The sequence below is a fragment of the Papaver somniferum genome, chromosome 3, assembly GCF_003573695.1.
Source record: "Papaver somniferum cultivar HN1 chromosome 3, ASM357369v1, whole genome shotgun sequence".
In the NCBI taxonomy this organism is placed as follows: Eukaryota; Viridiplantae; Streptophyta; class Magnoliopsida; order Ranunculales; family Papaveraceae; genus Papaver; species Papaver somniferum.
The window spans coordinates 166779717-166802797 of record NC_039360.1 but is presented as its reverse complement, the minus strand read 5'-3'; the positions used below and the strand labels follow the sequence as shown (position 1 = coordinate 166802797).

The 23081-nt window shown below is 37.3% G+C and overlaps 2 protein-coding genes and 1 pseudogene across 3 annotated transcripts; all 3 read right to left on the bottom strand.

The window, feature by feature from the left end:
• Positions 1–1918: 1918 nt before the first annotated feature.
• On the bottom strand, positions 1919–22191 carry LOC113357955 (eukaryotic translation initiation factor 3 subunit I-like). 2 transcript variants are annotated; one of them, XM_026601443.1, is made up of 9 exons: positions 22063–22191; positions 5197–5382; positions 4329–4544; positions 3617–3744; positions 3307–3426; positions 3082–3171; positions 2566–2652; positions 2387–2466; positions 1919–2225 (listed from the first exon to the last, which is right to left on the bottom strand). In XM_026601443.1, exons 2-9 carry the CDS (start codon positions 5378–5380, stop codon positions 2150–2152), a joined length of 981 nt encoding a protein of 326 aa, XP_026457228.1. In that variant the 5' UTR covers positions 5381–5382; positions 22063–22191; the 3' UTR covers positions 1919–2149. The 2 variants fall into 2 exon arrangements, with proteins under 2 accessions (XP_026457228.1, XP_026457227.1); XM_026601442.1 differs by lacking the exon at positions 22063–22191 and having other exon boundaries at positions 5197–5513.
• On the bottom strand, positions 13932–17442 carry LOC113357952 (annotated as a pseudogene).
• On the bottom strand, positions 18599–22151 carry LOC113357954 (eukaryotic translation initiation factor 3 subunit I-like). The gene is made up of 8 exons (XM_026601441.1): positions 21877–22151; positions 21009–21224; positions 20297–20424; positions 19987–20106; positions 19762–19851; positions 19246–19332; positions 19067–19146; positions 18599–18905 (listed from the first exon to the last, which is right to left on the bottom strand). Exons 1-8 carry the CDS (start codon positions 22058–22060, stop codon positions 18830–18832), a joined length of 981 nt encoding a protein of 326 aa, XP_026457226.1. The 5' UTR covers positions 22061–22151; the 3' UTR covers positions 18599–18829.
• Positions 22192–23081: the final 890 nt, after the last annotated feature.

The window sequence follows — 23081 nt, the reverse complement described above, 5'->3', positions numbered from 1 at the left end:
TCTATCTCACCTCTACTCCTCCAAATGTTTGGTCAGGAAATACTCAGACATTCGTCGAGCTATGAGCTAACATGAAAGTTGACCAAAAACGGTTGTTTCTTAGTGATACACTTGCAACACAAACACAAGTTACACCTAAAATGTGGTATTTTTTCCCCAACTCAAAAGTGATACAGAGAGCTCAAGCTGTAAAGCCGAACACCCCAAGGGAATGCGGGATGTCAAAATGAATCATTGCTTACAACCAAATATTGTATAATCACTAACATCTCACCCCTATGCAAACCTTCTGGCAAGAACAATCTGAGCGAAGTCCTAAAGCCACCATGGCTTCTTTTTTCATAAACCGATAGACACAAAGTCACAGTTACTATAACACGAATGTTCAACAAATAACCATGAACATCAACCAGAATAACAAATTGTGCCTATATATCCATTTTATTACCAAGATACATTCTGTATACAACCTCAATAGATTCTAGTCTGGTTACTCAGTATAACTATGTTTATGTGAAATCACTTTAGAGCAGAAATAGAATACCTAAAACACAACAACCAAGAACAACATTCAATATACATCAACCAAAACATGAGAATACATACAGCAAATGGTAAAATGACAACATAAAATGAAAAACCCATACCAGTAATCCTTTTAGAAAACTCATCCCACCAATCTTTAGGTTGTTCATCTTTCTCTGGTGAATTTGAAGAACCAACACCATCACCACCACTACCACTTCTATCGACCTTCTTCTCTACTACTTTCCTTTTCCTCTTCTGCCCTCTAATAGGTCCCATTAAAATCTCTGAGAAGATGAACAAAATCAGATTTGAACCTTTTAAGACTTACCACTCCAGAATAGAGTCAATGAATCTGTATTTGTTGCAGAGAGAAAACCCAGATTCCAAAAACAAAGACAAGAAAAAGAAGTCCGTGAAATAAATAGATGAATATATATATAGATGTTACGAGGCTGTGATGGGTACAGCAAACATGCAAGAAAAGTTTTTGTGGGGTTGGAATGGTTGAGTCTTGAGTGTTTTAGATTTTGATGTTGTGTTTTCTTTACTAAGAGACCATTGAAGGCAAAGGAAAAAAATAAAACAAAAGGGAACCAAGAAAAAAAGAATAAGTAAGGATTTGAAAAAAAGGTTTCGAGTCTCGAGAAGTGAATAACAACAGGTCTAAGCAAATACACGACAACAATCGGATGACTTTTTTTTGTTTCTGATTAACTTTTATTTCTGGAAAAAACAAAATCACTTCTATTTTTAATATCCAAACACGTTATGAGAGTTTTAGAAGTTGTTTCTTTACCCACTTCTCTTTCATGGAGTACTTATTTTTTATGGGAAGGGTAAGGATATATGATGTGGCATGAAACTTTGGTAGACCATGAACAAACATGAGCTACCATGGTGCACACTACTCATGAGTCATAAATGTAAGTATTGATATTGATTTTATTGATCTTTTTATATTGATATCGATACTTTGGTGGTTGGATGAGTCAAAACGTCTCTTTTTGGCATCACGAGACCATAGCTGCTAATGGGTACCAAACCACTGTACCAGTTTACTGGGCACTGACCCCTATTAGCAAAGGGGAATCTTCTGCATATTTTTTACAGTCCGACTACATAGCATTCGTCTAAAGTTTCTCACCTTGGGAAGGAACCTTACTCTTTCTCATCATGACACAAACTACAGTCTCCCCTTTGATAGAGAGTGATAATTATTATTTGCCCTTTTAGGTCTAGAGCATCGTTCTCATATCCAAATCTCTGCGTACTGAAAGCCTTAGATGTGTGCTGCTATTATAAGTTAAGCGTGGTACAACATTTTGTGAAATTCTGAGTTGAGACAACTTAGGTTGATGGCGGCTTAGACTCGGCCACATTTAGAAGAGAGTTTAAAGAGACTTAAAAGAGATATATGGATTCCATTAAATGCAAGCATGGCATCCATTACTAGCTCATAAATGTGACACTACTATTTTCCCAAATATCTTGGTATGTGTTTCACAAAATTTTAGGCATCACAACAAACACGCTAAAAGCAAAAACTCCAAAGGTTAAAATGAGGGACAAATACTCCCATGACCAAATCAAGATGATCTGGATCAACAGAACAGACGGCGAACTACATCTTGATATTGAAGTAATCTTTGTCAAAATGGTGCAACCTAATATAACCATCTTCTCCTCCACTTGAGAAACTGTACGAAACAGAAAGAAAAACAATGTAAGAACTACATGGAGTAGAATGAGAAATCCTCATATGGTTCTGATACTGTTAGTTCTGAAAATCTGCACTAGATGTATAAATTGACAGTTTCGAATGATATTAAAAAAGATTAGAGAATAAAATGATATATACCTTCTTCCATCAGGGTTGATTGCCAACGCATGCATTGGACCAAAATGTCCTTTTACACCACCTATTTCTTCTTGAAGAACCTATTTTCAAAGAAAACCCATGAACTTTTATCAGTAACAGAGAGTAGCCGGGAAAAAACATGATCTGCATGCACTAGGTCATGTAACAAAATGCCTCACCTTGTGGAAGAATTTAGCCTCGAAATTCCCAGCACGATGATGGGTAGTGGTGACTTCACCTACGGCCTGACCACCTCCAATCACCACCTATATATTAAGCGCACAAATAAGATTAGTCCCTAAACAATATGAAAAATATGAACGAGCATCTTTAAAAGGTAGAAATTAAGATAAAAATCCTCAATATTAGAAAAACCTGGAAATGTCACCCTATATCATGACCCATCATGTCTGCCTATTGAAGTACTATGGAATGCAAGAATACATGCTAGCTTTTATTCAGCAAAAATACTGATAGCTGAAAGATGCAGAAACAGAACACCAATATGGTTGCACAGTTTCAAGGTCACAAAGAACAATTTCTTTACAAACAATTAAGGTTGCAAAGGACGACTCGTGTTTCAGCACATAACCGAGCAAACCAAACGAAATAAAAAAAATAAAGTTTCAGGAAACATGGTATAAAGTATACTAGGCATCAATGTGCTCCGCAGTTCAAGTTACATAAGCACGTACATGTTCAAGAAGTGGAGATATAGCAACAGCATTGATTGGACTTCCAGTTACATATGTCTTTAAATTTGTCAATGTCCTGGAGTCCCAAAGCTAAAACAAAAATGAAAAAAACTGGTTATCAACAAGAAAAGAAGGCCAAAGTATAAAAATAGAAGAATGAAGAAGAAATGGGTCAAATATAAATAGAGAAATGGCAGAAAAAGAATGTTTTCATGAAGTGTATACCTTAGCAGATTTGTCCGAAGAACCAGTTAAAAAGTGTGAGCCATCTTCAGACATTGACAATGAAGTAATTGTTTTCGAATGACCAGTTTCCTTGCTTGATTCATTCAGCATTTTCCCTGTCTGCAAGTCGATAGAGTAATGTTAAAGTTGAGGTATCTACCGATCTTTTACAGAGAGTACACAAGGACTTCATTGTAAGAAAATGGGTGTTCCAAAAAATATTTTTCACTGTGCCGGCACATCACAAGAAATTATAAAGATTGTCTAGCTACACTTTAGCACATTGAATTTCCTCTGTAGGGGTACATACCTCAGAATCCCAGATACGAATTATCGCATCTTCTCCAGCACTTATTATAGTCCTGTTCAAGGGTCCCCAGACCGCTCTGTTGATTCTTCCTCGGGGTCCAGTGATTTTAAGCGCAGACTCAGCGGTCTCTACAAAATGATACATCAGTTTTCGAGTTATATATCTACGAGTTCATTCCAGGCAAACAGATACATGGAAGACACAAGCCACAATTAGCTAACATAGCTGTATGAATTCTATGCTTCTTTTTCCTTCTTTTTCCAATAAGAACCTTGTACTGCTGTTTTCTTATTTCAAAACAGTAATACAGTCAATTTTTTATGTTCTTAACTTTACCTTTAATTGAAGTGCTACCCTGACCAAAGTTAGATTCTACAATTTATTTAGCCAGTTTAGAATTCTGGTTAACAAGTGATAGTTAACACATACGGATTTTCTTTTCATGCGAAACCAAGAATAATACTCAACTCAATTAGATTTAAAATAGTGTTCCTTAAACAGATGAACCATAACTTAGACTCGAAAATATATCAAGCAATACTAATACTAGTTGAAGTTGCAATGTTAATACACAAGTGCATAAAGTCGATAGAAAAACAAATAAAAGCCGACTCATCAATTAATTGAAGAAAGCAACAGCTTTCAGAAGAAGATATAGGAAGAATAAACAATAACAAAAAAAATACTAAATAAAAAGTGAACACATACGCACGTTCATTGGGATCATTCGAAATAGTTTTCACATGAATCGCTGAAGTCTGTTCCATGAATGGGTCCGTGGTGATCACAGCAAGCTTATCTCCAATTGCAAAATCTACAGATCTAGCTGGAGAATCAAATTCAAAGGTAAAGAGCAGAGTTCCAGATTTAACATCCCAGAGCTTTGCTGACCGATCCGCACTTCCTGTAATCAGACGCCTGGAATCCCCTGAATGATATTGAGATATATTAGCACTTGAATAGTCAAAATTTAACTCCACAAAATATTGAAGCAAAAATCAATTAGCAAGCTCTTCAATCTTCGTATATCTGCCATCTTTTATCCTGTGGTCCAATATAAAATCCAATTCCAATCACAAGGTAAATATTTGCAGAAAGAATGATCTTCCCCAAGAACCAACAAGGAGGGTAATGGTTTTGGGGCTCACATCAAAGTGCTGGGTTAGCTTTATGCTAAAAACTTAGCCAAACAGATTTCAGTTACCTAACATCTCAAAGTTCAATATAAAGTTTAAAACAGTTCGACATTGTGCGTTCTTAGCTACTAAACTGTGCCCTGAAGTGAGACTATGACGCTGTGCCTAAGAATTGCTTAGAGGATGTGCATCTCGGACTTCAACTCAAACAAATCTTTCAAACAGATTATCCAGAATAACCCTCAGCACTGAAATATGCTAGGATTTACAGGAAAATTACACTCAATCAGTTATAAAAGCTTCGAAGAAAACCTTCTAACACAAACCAAAGGCTGAGCATAAGTAATTTCTGCGAATATGTCAGATGCACATCAACATGCAAATACCTTCACCATTATTCCAAACAACAAAAAAGTAATAGATGATTGGGAAATCACAACTTACTTGAAACATCACAACACCAGACGGCTCCTTTGTGTCCATTGTAGGTACCCAATCGCTCACCGTTATCCGCAAACCACACAGTGGGTTTATGATCTTTGGCACATGAAAAGAGAAGATCACCTTGTCTGTTGTACTTAAGAAACGTCAAAGGCCGTTCATGGCCTTTCATCAAGAATGGTCTCATACTTTTACAATCAAGAAGAAATTATGAAAAAAGACAATTGAACAAAACTGGATTTCAATTTAGGGTTTGATTTGTTAATGATACCACCGATGGTCTTACCAACAACTTACTTCGGTTATAAATAGGGTTTTTCCGAGCACACATAAAGAAACAAACTAGTTAAAAGCTACGGGGCTGGCTAATTTATGTGACCTTTGGTACATCAAGAATTTTTGTTTGCTATATCTTGGTCGTTGGATGGATCATCATCATAGATGGCGGCATTGATGTGCACGGCTTTGTAAATGTGGGCCACTGTACATCAACGGTGAATACCCCTGTTGATGAGTACAAAAAAAGAATACCCATGTTGATGGGAAAATCGATTTCCTGTTTTTCTAGGAAAGTGAAGAGACGACCGTGTGGACTGGGACTCCTCAACCGTGCAGATGTACTGCGTGAGAGTGCTTTGAGTTCGAGAGATCAATATGTAAGACTCCAGTCTAAACCAAGACAATGGCCATTCCAGAGTCAATTCGGTCACAGAGGGAAAATGGTCGATCTGTAGGAGGGAAGCTGAGAAGTATGTGAGATCAATGGTGATCAAGGATTATGAGTGTGTTGTAGGTTTCTACAAATGAACTGGTGGGTTCGAATAAGTTTGAATTCTGCTCAACTTGAGAGTGTTTGTTCAAATGAGAATTCTTGTGGCAATTCCTGTATATCTGAGATTGTTAGATTGTCCTTTAATCGTGAATTCAGAGACTTATTTATATTGCCAGAAGGTAGACACATTGATCTCCAGTAAGTGTGACGGTTGCTTGAGTGAAAGAGTGAGAAAGTGGGAAATCGTGGTTAAACCAGTTCCAGGTCGAGCAGAGACTTGGTTGATTGTCCACCCACTACTTTGCTAACTTCCTCAACCGTTTGCAAGACTTACTCACATTTCTCATCGTGGATGAACACACGTGCCATAGGCCGCCAGACCAAAACCCTAATTAAAATCCCCCATGTGACATGATTGATGTCTCATGATTGTGGAGTCTACAAGGCAGACATGTATTTAATTAGTCAGTTGTTGACTTGATTAGACAATGAGTGTAAGTTTTGTTGAATCGATCATGATTGACGAATGCTCTATCATTCATGGACTAAACATGTCTCCTCGGACATATGGATAATTCTCGAATGTTGATAGCTGAATCAACATAATGAATATTGATAATTTGAACAAATATTGCTCTTCTGGGCGAATATTGCTCGATTAATGAATTATTAATCATTGATAGTTGAGTAATATTACTAGTCCGTCTGAGCAAATATTTCCTATTTGATGGACTATTAAATATTGATAGTTGAATCAACATTGATATTCTGAACAAATATTGGTTGTCTGAGCGAATATTGCTTGTTTGAACAATTATTGGTAGCATGACCAAATAAAATATTTATTAAAATATTGGTAGTTGGACCAAATATTATATAATTAATCAAGATGTTGATTGTTGGATCAATATAAAATTATTAGTAATCAAACTTGTTCAGAATTATGGTTTGCAGAGCATTAAGTTCAAAGCCCTACTTTTGATCGGTTGTTGATCAACTGATGATTTCTTGAAAGTCAATCACTCAGTGAGGGAGGGACCGGGTACATGGGATGATGGCCGACCATGTAACGCCAAGGTGCTCGAGTGAGCATGCACCAAAGTCCTTTGTAGACCAGTCGATGAATGGATATGATTAAATGTTGGTTTAATCATTTATTAAAATATTGTGCGCGTCCGAGCGTTAGGAAATAAAACCTAATTATGGAGAGATGAGGGACCGACCAAGGGGTATGAAACCATCTCATGGTGATCGTGGGACTAGATGGTGGTCGATTGAACAAGTTCCTTGTTGGTTGGAAAGAGTTTGAACCCAATATGAGCATTAGGTCAAAATTCTTAAAGTATGTGGGACCGGCTCTTTGCAAGCCTAAGAGACGACCTTGGTCGGTCAAGGTGGCTTGCCCATGCCACCATATTTTCCCTGTCTCAATTCTGAGAACATTGATATTTTCTGACGCGCTTTCGAGCAATATTTTGGATTTTCAGAAGAGTTTGATCTTGTCTGAAACTTTCGATTTTGCTCGAATGAGCAAGTAGAACTTTGCTCGTGCGATCAATATTTTAACAATATCAAAATAATAATATTTTAATATTTACATGAGAGCCTAGTCGGTCATGTGACCAATTGACTTTTTGGTTTTCGACCATTTGATCAATATTTGAGAAAATATGGAAAACCCAGGGTTTTTGCTCAAGCGGAGGAGTTTCATGAGATAGAGGAAATAATAATAATAAAATAAGAGATCATATGGAGTGGGACCGGCGACGGGTAGGGCATGGCCGGCCGGCTAGTAGGCTCGGTCCCGTGACACCTTTTCCTATTTTTTAATTATTTTTCATCATGTGAAGGAAATATGGAGAAACTGAGAGTTTTGCTCAAACGAGGGAGTTTGCTCAAATGAAGGAGTTTTATCGAGATTAGGAAAAATAATAAAATAAGGTAAAATAAAAGGAAGAGGCATGGGACTGGCTGACCGGTAGGCCCGATCCCCCTGGGCCACACTTTATTATTTTATTAATAATATTTTTCTTCCATAATTTGCATAGGTTTCCTCGTTTGTCCATATTTTTTGAATGCTCGTTTCGTGCACTCGGGTGCTCGCTCGTGCATTATTGCTAAGTACACTCACACCATTTTCTCGGGTCTTACTAGGTGGTGGCCCTTCCCGATCAGTGAATATTTAATACTAAGTCATGGAATTCAGCTGAGAATCAGCCATGAAACGGATTAATAACAATAAATTGAGTATCTATTACTAATCCATGGAATTCAGCTGAGAATCAGCCACAAAAAAAGAGTAATGAGATAGAATGATTATCTATTACTAATACATGGAATTCAGATGAGAATCAGCCACAAAATGGAGTAATAAGATAAATAGATTATTTTCTAGGAATTCAATTGATGAATGGCACGCTAGAATTAATCTATAAATTGCTCCACACTAGCATGCGACAAGTCTAGGAGCGAGTTTATTCGAGAATGGAGGTATGATATAATGGAAGCATCATACTCGTTCTGAATATTGGGGTGTATAGTCGGGGAACAACAAACAGTGTGACGTCCTGAAGATGTTAGCGTTCTATACTAGCATGCAATATGTCTAGGAGTCATCCAATCGTTAAGAGATTCTATACACGTTCTCTATACATAGTCAGTGAACAACAAACAGTGTGACATCTTACTTCGGTTATAAATAGGGTTTTTCCGAGCACACATAAAGAAGCAAACTAGTTAAAAGCTACGGGACTGGCTAATTTATGTGACCTTTGGTACATCAAGAATTTTTGTTTGTTATATCTTGGTCGTTGGATGGATCATCATCATAGATGGCGGCATTGATGTGCACGGCTTTGTAAATGTGTGGGCCACTGTATATCAACGGTGAATACCCCTGTTCATGAGTACAAAAAAAGAATACCCATGTTGATGGGAAAATCGATTTCCTGTTTTTTTAGGAAAGTGAAGAGACGACCGTACTGACTGGGACTCCTCAACCGCGCAGATGTACTGCACGGGAGTGCTTTGAGTTCGAGAGATCAATATTAAGACTCCGGTCTAAACCAAGACAATGGCCATTCCAGAGTCAATTCAGTCACAAAGAGGGAAAAGGGTCGATCTGTAGGAGGGAAGCTGAGAAGTATGTGAGATCAATGGTGATCAAGGATTATGAGTGTGTTGTAGGTTTCTACAAATGAACTGGTGGGTTCGAATAGGTTTGAATTCTGCTCAACTTGAGAGTGTTTGTTCAAATGAGAATTCTTGTGGTAATTCCTGTATATCTGAGATTGTTAGATTGTCCTTTAATCGTGAATTCAGAGACTTATTTATATTGACAGAAGGTAGACACATTGATCTCCAGTAAGTGTGACGGTTGCTTGAGTGAAAGAGTGAGAAAGTGGGAAATCGTGGTTAAACCAGTTCCAGGTCGTGCGGAGACTTGGTTGATTGTCCACCCACTACTTTGTTAACTTCCTCAACCGTTTGCAAGACTTACTCACATTTCTCATCGTGGATGAACACACGTGCCATAGGCCGCCAGACCAAAACCCTAATAATAATCTTCTGAGCCTCTTTCTCCATTGCCGTAGATTTTGCTTTATCATCACGGGCTTGTTGGAAACTGTTTATTACACGAGGATGAGAAAAATGTTCATACCATTCCATATATCCATCGTCAGCGGCATTTGGCTCATCAAACGAATCTTGTAACTCTTCGACTGGAACAAGATAATCCCCAAAGTTCTTCCAGTGGTACACTGATGGAGCAGGATCGTATTTGGGGATGAAATTCTTCTCGTTGTTCTTAGTTCCGGCCTTCTTTACCTTGAAGTTTTCCACTTGTGTGACACTTTGGACAAAAGAAAGTTGTCTAAGTACTCTTCGAGGGTTATACATTGTACAACCCCAAGGATGAAACAACGGTCCATTATAACCCGCAACAGGTGAGAAATCAATAACATCAACATCCTCCTCGTCTTCATCTGATGCAATGCTGTAAGGATGGAAAACCACATCTTCCACTGTTAACTTATCCAATGTCTCCCTCAACTCCAACACCTTTTTTTCCTTATTCTTTTCCTGTGAGTTCAAAAATTCATATTTACCAGTTGTAGGCTTCACATAAGGCCAAGGAGTGCGAGCATTAGACAATTGCAGTTTAGGGAAGTGGTCGTACACCCAAACCTATGAGAAGAGACAAAAAATAATACATTCGCAATATGATTAGTAACAATACACATTCATTCACTTATATATTCAAACACACAAACGATAATTTAACGGGGTACCTGAACAAGGGTGTATAAGCCTCCAAAATATAGACTCCTAAGCCTCGAAGCTTTTCTGAGTTCCACTTGAACGAATGAAAGAACCGCAATTCCCCAAGAGTAGTTGTTCACCTCATCCAAGGGGTCCAATAGCTGGAGGTAATGAGCATTTACCACGTGGCCTGAAGTGTCAGGGAAGAAGATGGTTCCAAGATGATATAACAAATAAGCAGTCACATGGTGCTTAGTCTTCTCCTCTGTCATCACCAACTTTTCTTGAGCAACCAAATCTTTCGTCCCTGAAAACTCATCAAACAAGGTTTTGAGCTTGATCTTTTTAAATTTCTTCTTGTACGTGCGGTCTTCCTCAAACTCATTATACTCATCACCTTCCTTAGGATCTTTGTTAGCTCACATAAACTCACATTATGCCTTTTATCGCTCCATCCTAGACACCTTTCGACTAGTTTTTCAAGAACTTCATAACTCATTGAGGGATCGTAGCCATCTCGAACACTTGTTCCTGTAATTGGTAGGGCTGTGATTCTAAAACAATCATCCGGAGTTATTGTCATCTCACCAAAAGGTAGATGAAAGGTATTCGTTTCTGAATAAGCCCTCTCGGAAAATGCAGTAACAGTGACAACATCAAATTTTTGGTGCGCATGTTGTATCCCGTTCCATAATACACAATCAAATACCGCCAGGCAGACCACATCACACTCATTTTCTATATTCCATACCTTGTTCTTTTGACGTTTCAAAACACGAACAACATTTTTATGATCCTAAAAAAACAACATCATATCTTATATACTAATATATATAGAAAAGAACAATATATGTCAAAATATAATAAAATGACCGAGAAATCTAAATCTTGATGGTTAAGATTGAACCATACCTTTGTTGCAAAGATCTTGGCAGCCCATGAGTTTTTGTAGCCATCTCTTGGAGTACCATATGTTGGATTCTTTGGCGGCAAACACAAATCCTTATGAGGAATGTACGAATACGTAGCACAAGGCTTTTTAGGCGTCTTTCTAGGTCTCTTTACCACTATGTCTGTTTGTTCCTCTTCTTCTTCCTCTTCATCCGAGCCCTCCTCTGATTCATCATCATCCTTATCTCCATCCTTGTCTCCGCCTTCCTCATCTTTTTCACCCTCATCATCGCCACCCTCATTTCCTCCTCCTTGAGATAGTTCATCTTCTCCACCTTGATTATGTTCTTGACTGCTCATCTCTTCCACGATCTCTTCATTAACTTGTTGGATTACGTTGTCAACATTATCTCTATTGACACCATCTTGGATGACAACACCCGGTAATGACCCACCTCCATACTTAGCATTTTTGGTTCCACGCTTATCGGCACCTAAGTGTTTTGGGCCTCTAGGCGTGGGAGTTCTCAAATCTTCCGGTAATGGTTGGTTAGATTTCTTACCTTTGCCACTAAACAAAAAAACAAAAGAAATAAGGAATAATTCACGAAAAAAAACCAACTCAAGAAAAAAAAATCGTGTTCCAGGGTAGAGTTCGGTTACTCAATTATTTTTTCGAGAAAACCGAACTCCACATATATATGTAAATAGCTAAAAGTTCGGTTTGTCAAAGTTTTTTGCGAACAAACCGAACATATTGGAACAATTTCGGTTATATGGGTACTAAACATATAGGGAAAAAAAGAACAGTTCGGTTACATGGCTAATTTTTTTTTTTTTTTTTGTAATAAGGGTACAGTTCGGTTACATGGCAGTTTTAAACGTTTATGCGAAACAACCGAACAAAGGTGCCAGGGTTCGGTAGTGTGGGTACTAGAAATTTTGGGAAAAATCAAACAGTTCGGTTACATGGATTTTTTTCCTATTTTTGGTAATATGGCTATAGTTCGGTTACATGACAGTTCAACAATTTTTTTGCGAAACAACCCGAACTCACGAGTTCAGTAACCTAGTTTTCAATCCTATAAAACCGAACTGTTCTTCGTGTTCTTCGTTTCATGGAGTTCGGTTAAGAAACTAGGGCAACAATAAAAGACGCTCTAACCGAACTAAACACTGTAACTTCAATTTGAACCCTATTTTGATGATTTCTAATCAATTAAATCGATGAAAATCAAATTAAAAGAAATGGGTTTCTCGGGAAATACCTGCGAATCGGTCCCATGGAAGAATCAGTCTTCTTACTGCGTCTATCATACTGGATTATGGATTGGCTCTTCCACTTCTTTATGAATCTCAAAATCACTTGGCTTATTTGCTAGATGTCCTAATGGGGGACCTGTTCCTGGGAGTCTTTTGGTTTTCTTTCGAAGAACCATTCATATAGTCGATTGATTAATCGACGATGAAAATTTTATGAATCGACGATTAATCGATGAAGATGATGTTGAAAGGAAGAAGAAGAAGAAGAAGAAGACTTTTTTTTTCTTTGTGCGATGGTAGGGTAGTCTGATTTTGGTTTTTGTTAATAGATTAGATTAGGTTTTTTTATATTTTGGTAGTTATTAGTTTAGTTATAATCTGAATTAGTGTTAGGGGAAAATTAGTAATGTCTACACTTTAGAACATCCCTTATAAGTATAGGGTAGATGGCCTTATAAAACAATGGTCCCCCCCAAAAAAAGGCTGGTCCCCAAAAAATCGTTCGTATGTTATATACCTATATTATTTTATCAAAAGTCCGGGAAAGCGGGGCCTTGGGGGTCTTGGACTCTTGGGAGGTCTGGTGATTTCAAAAATAACTTTTTGCAAATTTGACTTTTGGTTTTTAAAAACGTTTTATGGAAATTATTCTCTAATTAATTTTCATTAATTTTGGTATTATATTCTGCCCGTTTTCTGACTGTTACGGAAAATTAATTTTGGATAATTAATTAGAATTTATTTCCATTAAAACCTAATTGATTCTCTTAAGCCTTTATAAGGTTGGTTTTATGAAAAGAGAATATGATCTGTTTTTCGTGTGATTCTGAGCAAGTGTTAGAAAGAGTGATAGTTGGTTCGATTTCTCAAGGTGCAGAGAAATCGAGCAAGAGAATATCAGCTTTTTTATCCCATAGGATTTTCGACAAATTTTTGACTGCTAGCACAATCAAGAGGCAGAGTCGCGAAACACCTTAAAGATAGCGACCTAGTCCGCGACTCAGCTGTTTGTGATTCGTTTTGATTTTTTGTGTAGTTTCCAACAGATACAATAAAAAACCTACTGTTACTTCCCGTGAGATTCAGACTTCTGTTCGTCTTGTGCTCCCCTATGAATTAGCTAAACATGCTGTTTCTGAAGGTACCAAAACTGTTACTAAGTTTACCATCAAGTAAATTACTGGATCCGTTCTACAATATATGTAATTTCAGTGCCTAATCTCGTAATCAAGCTACTGTTTTATCTAATCCTAGATATATCTGTACTTTTTAATTAATGTTCGTATGTAGTTCTTAGTATCAAATCTGGGATCTGTTTGATGTACATGGTTATGAACAATTATCAATGAAATATGTTCCTTTTCCAACCTTCTGTTACTGTGTTGTAATGGCGCAATTGAAATCATAATTAAACTATTTGACATTACTGCTAAGAAAAACAGTGAAAATTTTAACCTAACAATTGAGTTTGAACTCCTCGTGCATAATAAAAAAACACAAATGAAATGACAGACATGGGCATGAGTCAGAAACAAATTTGTTTCAGTATTTAAGGTGGCAAATTTCCGGATAGATGGAGAGAGAGTTTATCTCTCAACATGGAGGCTTTCTTGTCGAAAGAATCACATATTTTTTGCTTGTAACATGGATCATGGTGGTGAGTTAAAGGCATTTCATCTTGTACTTCATCTTCCATATCGATCACAATGTGATGAAGCAAGCAACAAACAAGAATTATTCTCGGCAACCTATTTGTATCCCTCCACATTGTACCTCGAAGGATCCCCCACATTTCCTTTAGCCTTGCTAGCGCTCTCTGTGCGACCATTCTGGTTGCAAAATGCCGCTTGTTGAATTCCGACTTAGACTCTGACAGATGTTTACCTGGATAAGGTGTGACAAGCCAGGTTAATAGAGGAAAACCCACGTCCCCGATTATATATTCTCTCAATTCTGAACCTTTACAAAGATGTATTTTCTTCCCACTTAGTCTATTCCCTTTCTCACAAAGATTGAAGAATCCTGAACTTCGGAGAGTTGACGATTCGTTTACACTTCCTGGCCATCCAGTGACTTTGTCTCTAAACCTCATTTGTGGGTCAACAATTGCTTGCAGAATCATGTTGTGATTGTTTTCGCTATCATACCAAACATCGTTTGAGCTATCCACTGTAGGCAAACACATCGCAATATGGGTAGTATCAATTGCACCACAACAATCGGGAAGGCCTCGCATTTTCTCAAACTTGGATTTTACCTTTGTCATTTCTGTTTCTTTAGAGGGCCACATTAGTGAAGGAGTCATCTTTTTTCCATAGACTCAATAAAACGCCAGGTTATTTGTGAAACACTAGATTGGTTTATCCCAAATGTGTCACCTATAATTACTAATGACTCATATGAGCCTAACCTTCTTAGAGCGACTGCTACTTGGTCGTTTAAACCCAAAGACTTGCTATTTGTAGCTGAGAATGGTGACGATTTTATCATATCCTCCTTCACAAGTGAGCAAACATAGTTGAAGGTTTTTGTTGAGATCTTGAAAACAGATTCAAACTTTTTCGAACTCTTCGATCGAGATGAAGGCCCTGCAAAAGGGGGGTAAATGTTAGTAACCAGTCTCAGTATGAACTGTCTTAGCCTTCAATATACTTTTTTTCTCTATTCAGAGAACCCCAAGTAATTAGTGTCATGCTATTTGGTATCAGCTCTGTAATAAGAAGACATATTTGTCTCAAGAAATGAAGAAATTATTAGTCACTGAACAGAACTTGCTAACCGTTCAGTGAGGTTCTACAAGGATACTCAATTTTTAGATGCTTTGTTCCCTTGGGATTTCATGGATACTGGAATTTAGACTGCTGAGCACTCTTGAACTAATGAAACTCCTCAAAACAAATTGTACTCGCCTGAAGAGACTATTAAATTAATACAATCCACAACACTATCTCTATTCTGGTAAACGTGACGCCTCAAACTTGAGGTGATATATACTGCACTACTAGAATTGTTAAATCAATTCCCAACTAAGTAGACCTCTTTTCTTGGCACAAACTTTAATTTGATTCTTTGCAAATTAATATTAGGATTAGGCTTCCAGGATATCACTTAGATAATGGGAAATTTCTGTAATCAAGGTGTTCCATATATTTTGAAGAAACATCTATGCAGTTGTATGTTAGATGAGTGGAACCTATCGGTTTTTGAAGTAACTAAAAAAAAAATCTCAATTTACCATCTAGATAGGTCTTCGAGCCGGTGGCAGATATCAGTGGACAGAAACTAGATTGCATTAGGTTTTGAAATTGGACCCTCACGCAAAATAGTGGAAAATTGAGCAAAGGATCAGCGGAGATAATGTAGGTCATTCAAACGTTCATTATGCAAAAAATGTATATACCACCTCTACTGAATCTATGGCGCCACAAGGGTGATATTATAGGCTCATATTATTTACTCAGCCACACTACATTATCACAATTCAAAAATCTATCAGTCCGAAAGAAGGTGAAAATAAATTCCAAGTAGGAAGCAAAAGGAGTAATGACCCACACAGAGGCAATCATGGTGATATGATCCCTAGAGGAGAACCGCCTCAATAAGCTAATGTGACTAGGGTAAGGGTATCGATGATTGATCCAATCATCGCCTAAGTCATCATCCAATTATGCTAGAGTTGCTCGATAACATTGTTATGCGATGAATTTGCACAAGGTTGAAGTATCCACCGTATGGGCTAGAGGTACATATTTGTCTTGGGAGATTGACAACGTTGGTATCCAGTACGACCGCCAATTAGTATCCTGAGCAAGTTCAGCATTTTGTGCACAAGCTGAAATAAGTAACTACACCCTACATTAAATCCATTTTCCGGCAACTGTACACAGTTGTCAAAAGGTGCACTGCAAAGTTTTACTACATATGAGCAAGAAGTGGGAACCTAGGAAATGAGCATTGTTAAATTTATCTGGAATAGCAATTACATTTGGTAACAAGTCTCTAAGAGAAAATTCAAATCAAAGATAGAAAAATTAAGACATCTGCTGAAACTGATATCACTGGAAGAACAAAATAACTATGAAAATTAAATTTCTTAATCCTTTCCAAAGAATGTTGATTATTCACGTCTTAGAATAGCTTATTCCAAGTTTAGCGTGAGAGATACAATGGGTCTTAATACTCTCGCACTATGAACTATTGGTGGGGGTGACTACCTATAAACTCTCTGTAATTCCTACTCTGCGTTAAGACACAACACCATATATCTCACCTCTACTCCTCCAAATGTTTGGTCAGGAAATACTCAGACATTCATCGAGCTATGAGCTAACATGAAAGTTGACCTAAAACGGTTGTTTCTTAGTGATACACTTGCAACACAAACACAAGTTACACCTAAAATGTGGTATTTTTTTCCCAACTCAAAATTGATACAGAGAGCTCAAGCTGTAAAGCCGAACACCCCAAGGGAATGCGGGATGTCAAAATGAATCATTGCTTACAACCAAATACTGTATAATCACTAACATCTCACCCCTATGCAAACCTCCTGGAAAGAACAATCTGAGCATAGTCCTAAAGCCACCATGGATTCTTTTTTCATAAACCGATAGACACAAAGTCACAGTTACTATAACATGAATGTTCAACAAATAACCATGAACATCAACCACAATAACAAATTGTGCCTATATATCCATTTTATTACCAAGATACATTCTGTACACAACCTCAATAGACTCTAGTCTGGTTACTCAGTATAACTATGTTTATGTGAAATCACTTTAGAGCAGAAATAGAATACCTAAAACACAACAACCAAGAACAACATTCAATATACATCAACCAAAACATGAATACATACAACAAATGGTAAAATGACAACATAAAATGAAAAACCCATACCAGTAATCCTTTTAGAAAACTCATCCCACCAATCTTTAGGTTGTTCATCTTTCTCTGGTGAAGTTGAAGAACCAACACCACCACCACCTACCACTTCTATCGACCTTCTTCTCTACTACTTTCCTTTTCCTCTTCTGCCCTATAATGGGTCCCATTAAAAATCTCTGAGAAGATGAACAAAATCAGATTTGAACCTTTTAAGACTTACTACTGCAGAATAGAGTCAATGAATCTGTATTTGTTGCAGATAGAAAACCCAGATTCCAAAAACAAAGACAAGAAAAAGAAGTCCATGAAATAAATAGATGAATATATATAGATGTTACGAGGCTGTGATGGGTACAGCAAAACATGCAAGAAAAGTTTCCGTGGGGTTGGAATGGTTGAGTCTTGAGTGTTTTAGATTTTGATGTTGTGTTTTCTTTACTAAGAGACCATTGAAGGCAAAGGAAAAAAATAAAATAAAAGGGAACCAAGAAAAGAAGAATAAGTAAGAATTTGAAAAAAGGTTTCGAGTCTCGAGAAGTGAATAACAACGGGTCTAAGCAAATACACGACAACAATCGGATGACTTTTTTTGTTTCTGATTAACTTTTATTTCTTGAAAAAACAAAATCACTTTTATTTTTAATATCCAAACACGTTATCAGAGTTTTAGACGTTGTTTCTTTACCCACTTCTCTTTCATGGAGTACTTATTTTTTCCGGGAAGGGTAAGGATATATGATGTGGCATGAAACTTTGGTAGACCATGAACAAACATGAGCTACCATGGTGCACACTACTCATGAGTCATAAATGTAAGTATTGATATTGATTTTATTTATCTTTTTATATTGATATCGATACTTTGGTGGTTGGATGAGTCAAAACGTCTTTTTAGCATCACGAGACCATAGCTGCTAATGGGTACCAAACCACTGTACCAGTTTACTGGGCACTGACCCCTATTAGCAAAGGGGAATCTTCTGCATATTTTTTACAGTCCGACTACATAGCATTCGTCTAAAGTTTCTCACCTTAGGAAGGAACCTTACTCTTTCTCATCATGACACAAACTACAGTCTCCCCTTTGATAGAGAGTGATAATTATTATTTGCCCTTTTAGGTCTAGAGCATCGTTCTCATATCCAAATCTCTGCGTACTGAAACCTTAGATGTGTGCTGCTATTATTTTGTGATAAGAGTCATAAGTTGAAACCGATCAAAAATAAAGTCATAAGTTAAGGCGTGGTACAACATTTTGTGAAATTCTGAGTTGAGACAACTTAGGTTGATGGCGGCTTAGACTAGGCCACATTTAGAAGAGAGTTTAAAGAGACTTAAAAGAGATGTATGGATTCCATTAAATGCAAGCATGGCATCCATTACTAGCTCATAAATGTGACACTACTATTTTCCCAAATATCTTGGTATGTGTTTCACAAAATATTAGGCATCACAACAAAAACGCTAAAAGCAAAAACTCGAAAGGTTAAAATGAGGAACAAATACTCCCATGACCAAATCAAGATGATCTGGATCAACAGAACAGACGGCGAACTACATCTTGATATTGAAGTAATCTTTGTCAAAATGGTGCAACCTAATATAACCATCTTCTCCTCCACTTGAGAAACTGTACAAAACAGAAAGAAAAACAACGTAAGAACTACATGGAGTAGAATGAGAAATCCTCATATGGTTCTGATACTGTTAGTTCTGAAAATCTGCACTAGATGTATAAATTGACAGTTTCGAATGATATTAAAAAAGATTAGAGAATAAAATGATATATACCTTCTTCCATCAGGGTTGATTGCCAACGCATTCATTGGACCAAAATGTCCTTTTACACCACCTATTTCTTCTTGAAGAACCTATTTTCAAAGAAAACCCATGAACTTTTATCAGTAACAGAGAGTAGCCGGGAAAAAACATGATCTGCATGCACTAGGTCATGTAACAAAATGCCTCACCTTGTGGAAGAATTTAGCCTCGAAATTCCCAGCACGATGATGGGTAGTGGTGACTTCACCTACGGCCTGACCACCTCCAATCACCACCTATATATTAAGCGCACAAATAAGATTAGTCCCTAAACAATATGAAAAATATGAACGAGCATCTTTAAAAGGTAGAAATTAAGATAAAAATCCTCAATATTAGAAAAACCTGGAAATGTCACCCTATATCATGACCCATCATGTCTGCCTATTGAAGTACTATGGAATGCAAGAATACATGCTAGCTTTTATTCAGCAAAAATACTGATAGCTGAAAGATGCAGAAACAGAACACCAATATGGTTGCACAGTTTCAAGGTCACAAAGAACAATTTCTTTACAAACAATTAAGGTTGCAAAGGACGACTCGTGTTTCAGCACATAACCGAGCAAACCAAACGAAATAAAAAAAATAAAGTTTCAGGAAACATGGTATAAAGTATACTAGGCATCAATGTGCTCCGCAGTTCAAGTTACATAAGCACATACATGTTCAAGAAGTGGAGATATAGCAACAGCATTGATTGGACTTCCAGTTACATATGTCTTTAAATTTGTCAATGTCCTGGAGTCCCAAAGCTAAAACAAAAATGAAAAAAACTGGTTATCAACAAGAAAAGAAGGCCAAAGTATAAAAATAGAAGAATGAAGAAGAAATGGGTCAAATATAAATAGAGAAATGGCAGAAAAAGAATGTTTTCATGAAGTGTATACCTTAGCAGATTTGTCCGAAGAACCAGTTAAAAAGTGTGAGCCATCTTCAGACATTGACAATGAAGTAATTGTTTTCGAATGACCAGTTTCCTTGCTTGATTCATTCAGCATTTTCCCTGTCTGCAAGTCGATAGAGTAATGTTAAAGTTGAGGTATCTACCGATCTTTTACAGAGAGTACACAAGGACTTCATTGTAAGAAAATGGGTGTTCCAAAAAATATTTTTCACTGTGCCGGCACATCACAAGAAATTATAAAGATTGTCTAGCTACACTTTAGCACATTGAATTTCCTCTGTAGGGGTACATACCTCAGAATCCCAGATACGAATTATCGCATCTTCTCCAGCACTTATTATAGTCCTGTTCAAGGGTCCCCAGACCGCTCTGTTGATTCTTCCTCGGGGTCCAGTGATTTTAAGCGCAGACTCAGCGGTCTCTACAAAATGATACATCAGTTTTCGAGTTATATATCTACGAGTTCATTCCAGGCAAACAGATACATGGAAGACACAAGCCACAATTAGCTAACATAGCTGTATGAATTCTATGCTTCTTTTTCCTTCTTTTTCCAATAAGAACCTTGTACTGCTGTTTTCTTATTTCAAAACAGTAATACAGTCAATTTTTTATGTTCTTAACTTTACCTTTAATTGAAGTGCTACCCTGACCAAAGTTAGATTCTACAATTTATTTAGCCAGTTTAGAATTCTGGTTAACAAGTGATAGTTAACACATACGGATTTTCTTTTCATGCGAAACCAAGAATAATACTCAACTCAATTAGATTTAAAATAGTGTTCCTTAAACAGATGAACCATAACTTAGACTCGAAAATATATCAAGCAATACTAATACTAGTTGAAGTTGCAATGTTAATACACAAGTGCATAAAGTCGATAGAAAAACAAATAAAAGCCGACTCATCAATTAATTGAAGAAAGCAACAGCTTTCAGAAGAAGATATAGGAAGAATAAACAATAACAAAAAAAATACTAAATAAAAAGTGAACACATACGCACGTTCATTGGGATCATTCGAAATAGTTTTCACATGAATCGCTGAAGTCTGTTCCATGAATGGGTCCGTGGTGATCACAGCAAGCTTATCTCCAATTGCAAAATCTACAGATCTAGCTGGAGAATCAAATTCAAAGGTAAAGAGCAGAGTTCCAGATTTAACATCCCAGAGCTTTGCTGACCGATCCGCACTTCCTGTAATCAGACGCCTGGAATCCCCTGAATGATATTGAGATATATTAGCACTTGAATAGTCAAAATTTAACTCCACAAAATATTGAAGCAAAAATCAATTAGCAAGCTCTTCAATCTTCGTATATCTGCCATCTTTTATCCTGTGGTCCAATATAAAATCCAATTCCAATCACAAGGTAAATATTTGCAGAAAGAATGATCTTCCCCAAGAACCAACAAGGAGGGTAATGGTTTTGGGGCTCACATCAAAGTGCTGGGTTAGCTTTATGCTAAAAACTTAGCCAAACAGATTTCAGTTACCTAACATCTCAAAGTTCAATATAAAGTTTAAAACAGTTCGACATTGTGCGTTCTTAGCTACTAAACTGTGCCCTGAAGTGAGACTATGACGCTGTGCCTAAGAATTGCTTAGAGGATGTGCATCTCGGACTTCAACTCAAACAAATCTTTCAAACAGATTATCCAGAATAACCCTCAGCACTGAAATATGCTAGGATTTACAGGAAAATTACACTCAATCAGTTATAAAAGCTTCGAAGAAAACCTTCTAACACAAACCAAAGGCTGAGCATAAGTAATTTCTGCGAATATGTCAGATGCACATCAACATGCAAATACCTTCACCATTATTCCAAACAACAAAAAAGTAATAGATGATTGGGAAATCACAACTTACTTGAAACATCACAACACCAGACGGCTCCTTTGTGTTCATTGTAGGTACCCAACCGCTCACCGTTATCCGCAAACCACACAGTGGGTTTATGATCTTTGGCACATGAAAAGAGAAGATCACCTTGTCTGTTGTACTTAAGAAACGTCAAAGGCCGTTCATGGCCTTTCATCAAGAATGGTCTCATACTTTTACAATCAAGAAGAAATTATGAAGAAATTATGAAAAAAGACAATTGAACAAAACTGGATTTCAATTTAGGGTTTGATTTGTTAATGATACCACCGATGGTCTTACCAACAACTTACTTCGGTTATATATAGGGTTTTTCCGAGCACACATAAAGAAACAAACTAGTTAAAAGCTACGGGGCTGGCTAATTTATGTGACCTTTGGTACATCAAGAATTTTTGTTTGCTATATCTTGGTCGTTGGATGGATCATCATCATAGTTGGCGGCATTGATGTGCACGGCTTTGTAAATGTGTGGGCCACTGTATATCAACGGTGAATACCCCTGTTCATGAGTACAAAAAAAGAATACCCATGTTGATGGGAAAATCGATTTCCTGTTTTTTTAGGAAAGTGAAGAGACGACCGTGCGGACTGGGACTGCTCAACCGCGCAGATGTACTGCGCGGGAGTGCTTTGAGTTCGAGAGATCAATATTAAGACTTCGGTCTAAACCAAGACAATGGCCATTCCAGAGTCAATTCGGTTACAAAGAGGGAAAAGGGTCGATCTGTAGGAGGGAAGCTGAGAAGTATGTGAGATCAATGGTGATCAAGGATTATGAGTGTGTTGTAGGTTTCTACAAATGAACTTGTGGGTTCGAATAAGTTTGAATTCTTCTCAACTTGAGAGTGTTTGTTCAAATGAGAATTCTTGTGGTAATTCCTGTATATCTGAGATTGTTAGATTGTCCTTTAATCGTGAATTCAGAGACTTATTTATATTGCCAGAAGGTAGACACATTGATCTCCAGTAAGTGTGACGGTTGCTTGAGTGAAAGAGTGAGAAAGTGGGAAATCGTGGTTAAACCAGTTCCAGGTCGTGCGGAGACTTGGTTGATTGTCCACCCACTACTTTGCTAACTTCCTCAACCGTTTGCAAGACTTACTCACATTTCTCATCGTGGATGAACACACGTGCCATAGGCCGCCAGACCAAAACCCTAATTAAAATCCCCCCATGTGACATGATTGATG

Excerpts from the sequence above, each read along its gene's own strand:
- LOC113357955 (XM_026601443.1), bottom strand. The coding sequence starts at position 5,380 with ATGAGACCATTCTTGATGAAAGGCCATGAACGGCCTTTGACGTTTCTT. Across the intron at positions 3,427-3,616 it reads TTCGTATCTGGGATTCTGAG|ACAGGGAAAATGCTGAATGA; the intron begins GTATGTACCCCT and ends ATCGACTTGCAG. Across the intron at positions 2,467-2,565 it reads AGGCTAAATTCTTCCACAAG|GTTCTTCAAGAAGAAATAGG; the intron begins GTGAGGCATTTT and ends CTTTGAAAATAG.
- LOC113357954 (XM_026601441.1), bottom strand. The coding sequence starts at position 22,060 with ATGAGACCATTCTTGATGAAAGGCCATGAACGGCCTTTGACGTTTCTT. Across the intron at positions 21,225-21,876 it reads CTGGTGTTGTGATGTTTCAA|GGGATTCCAGGCGTCTGATT; the intron begins GTAAGTTGTGAT and ends AATATCATTCAG. Across the intron at positions 20,107-20,296 it reads TTCGTATCTGGGATTCTGAG|ACAGGGAAAATGCTGAATGA; the intron begins GTATGTACCCCT and ends ATCGACTTGCAG.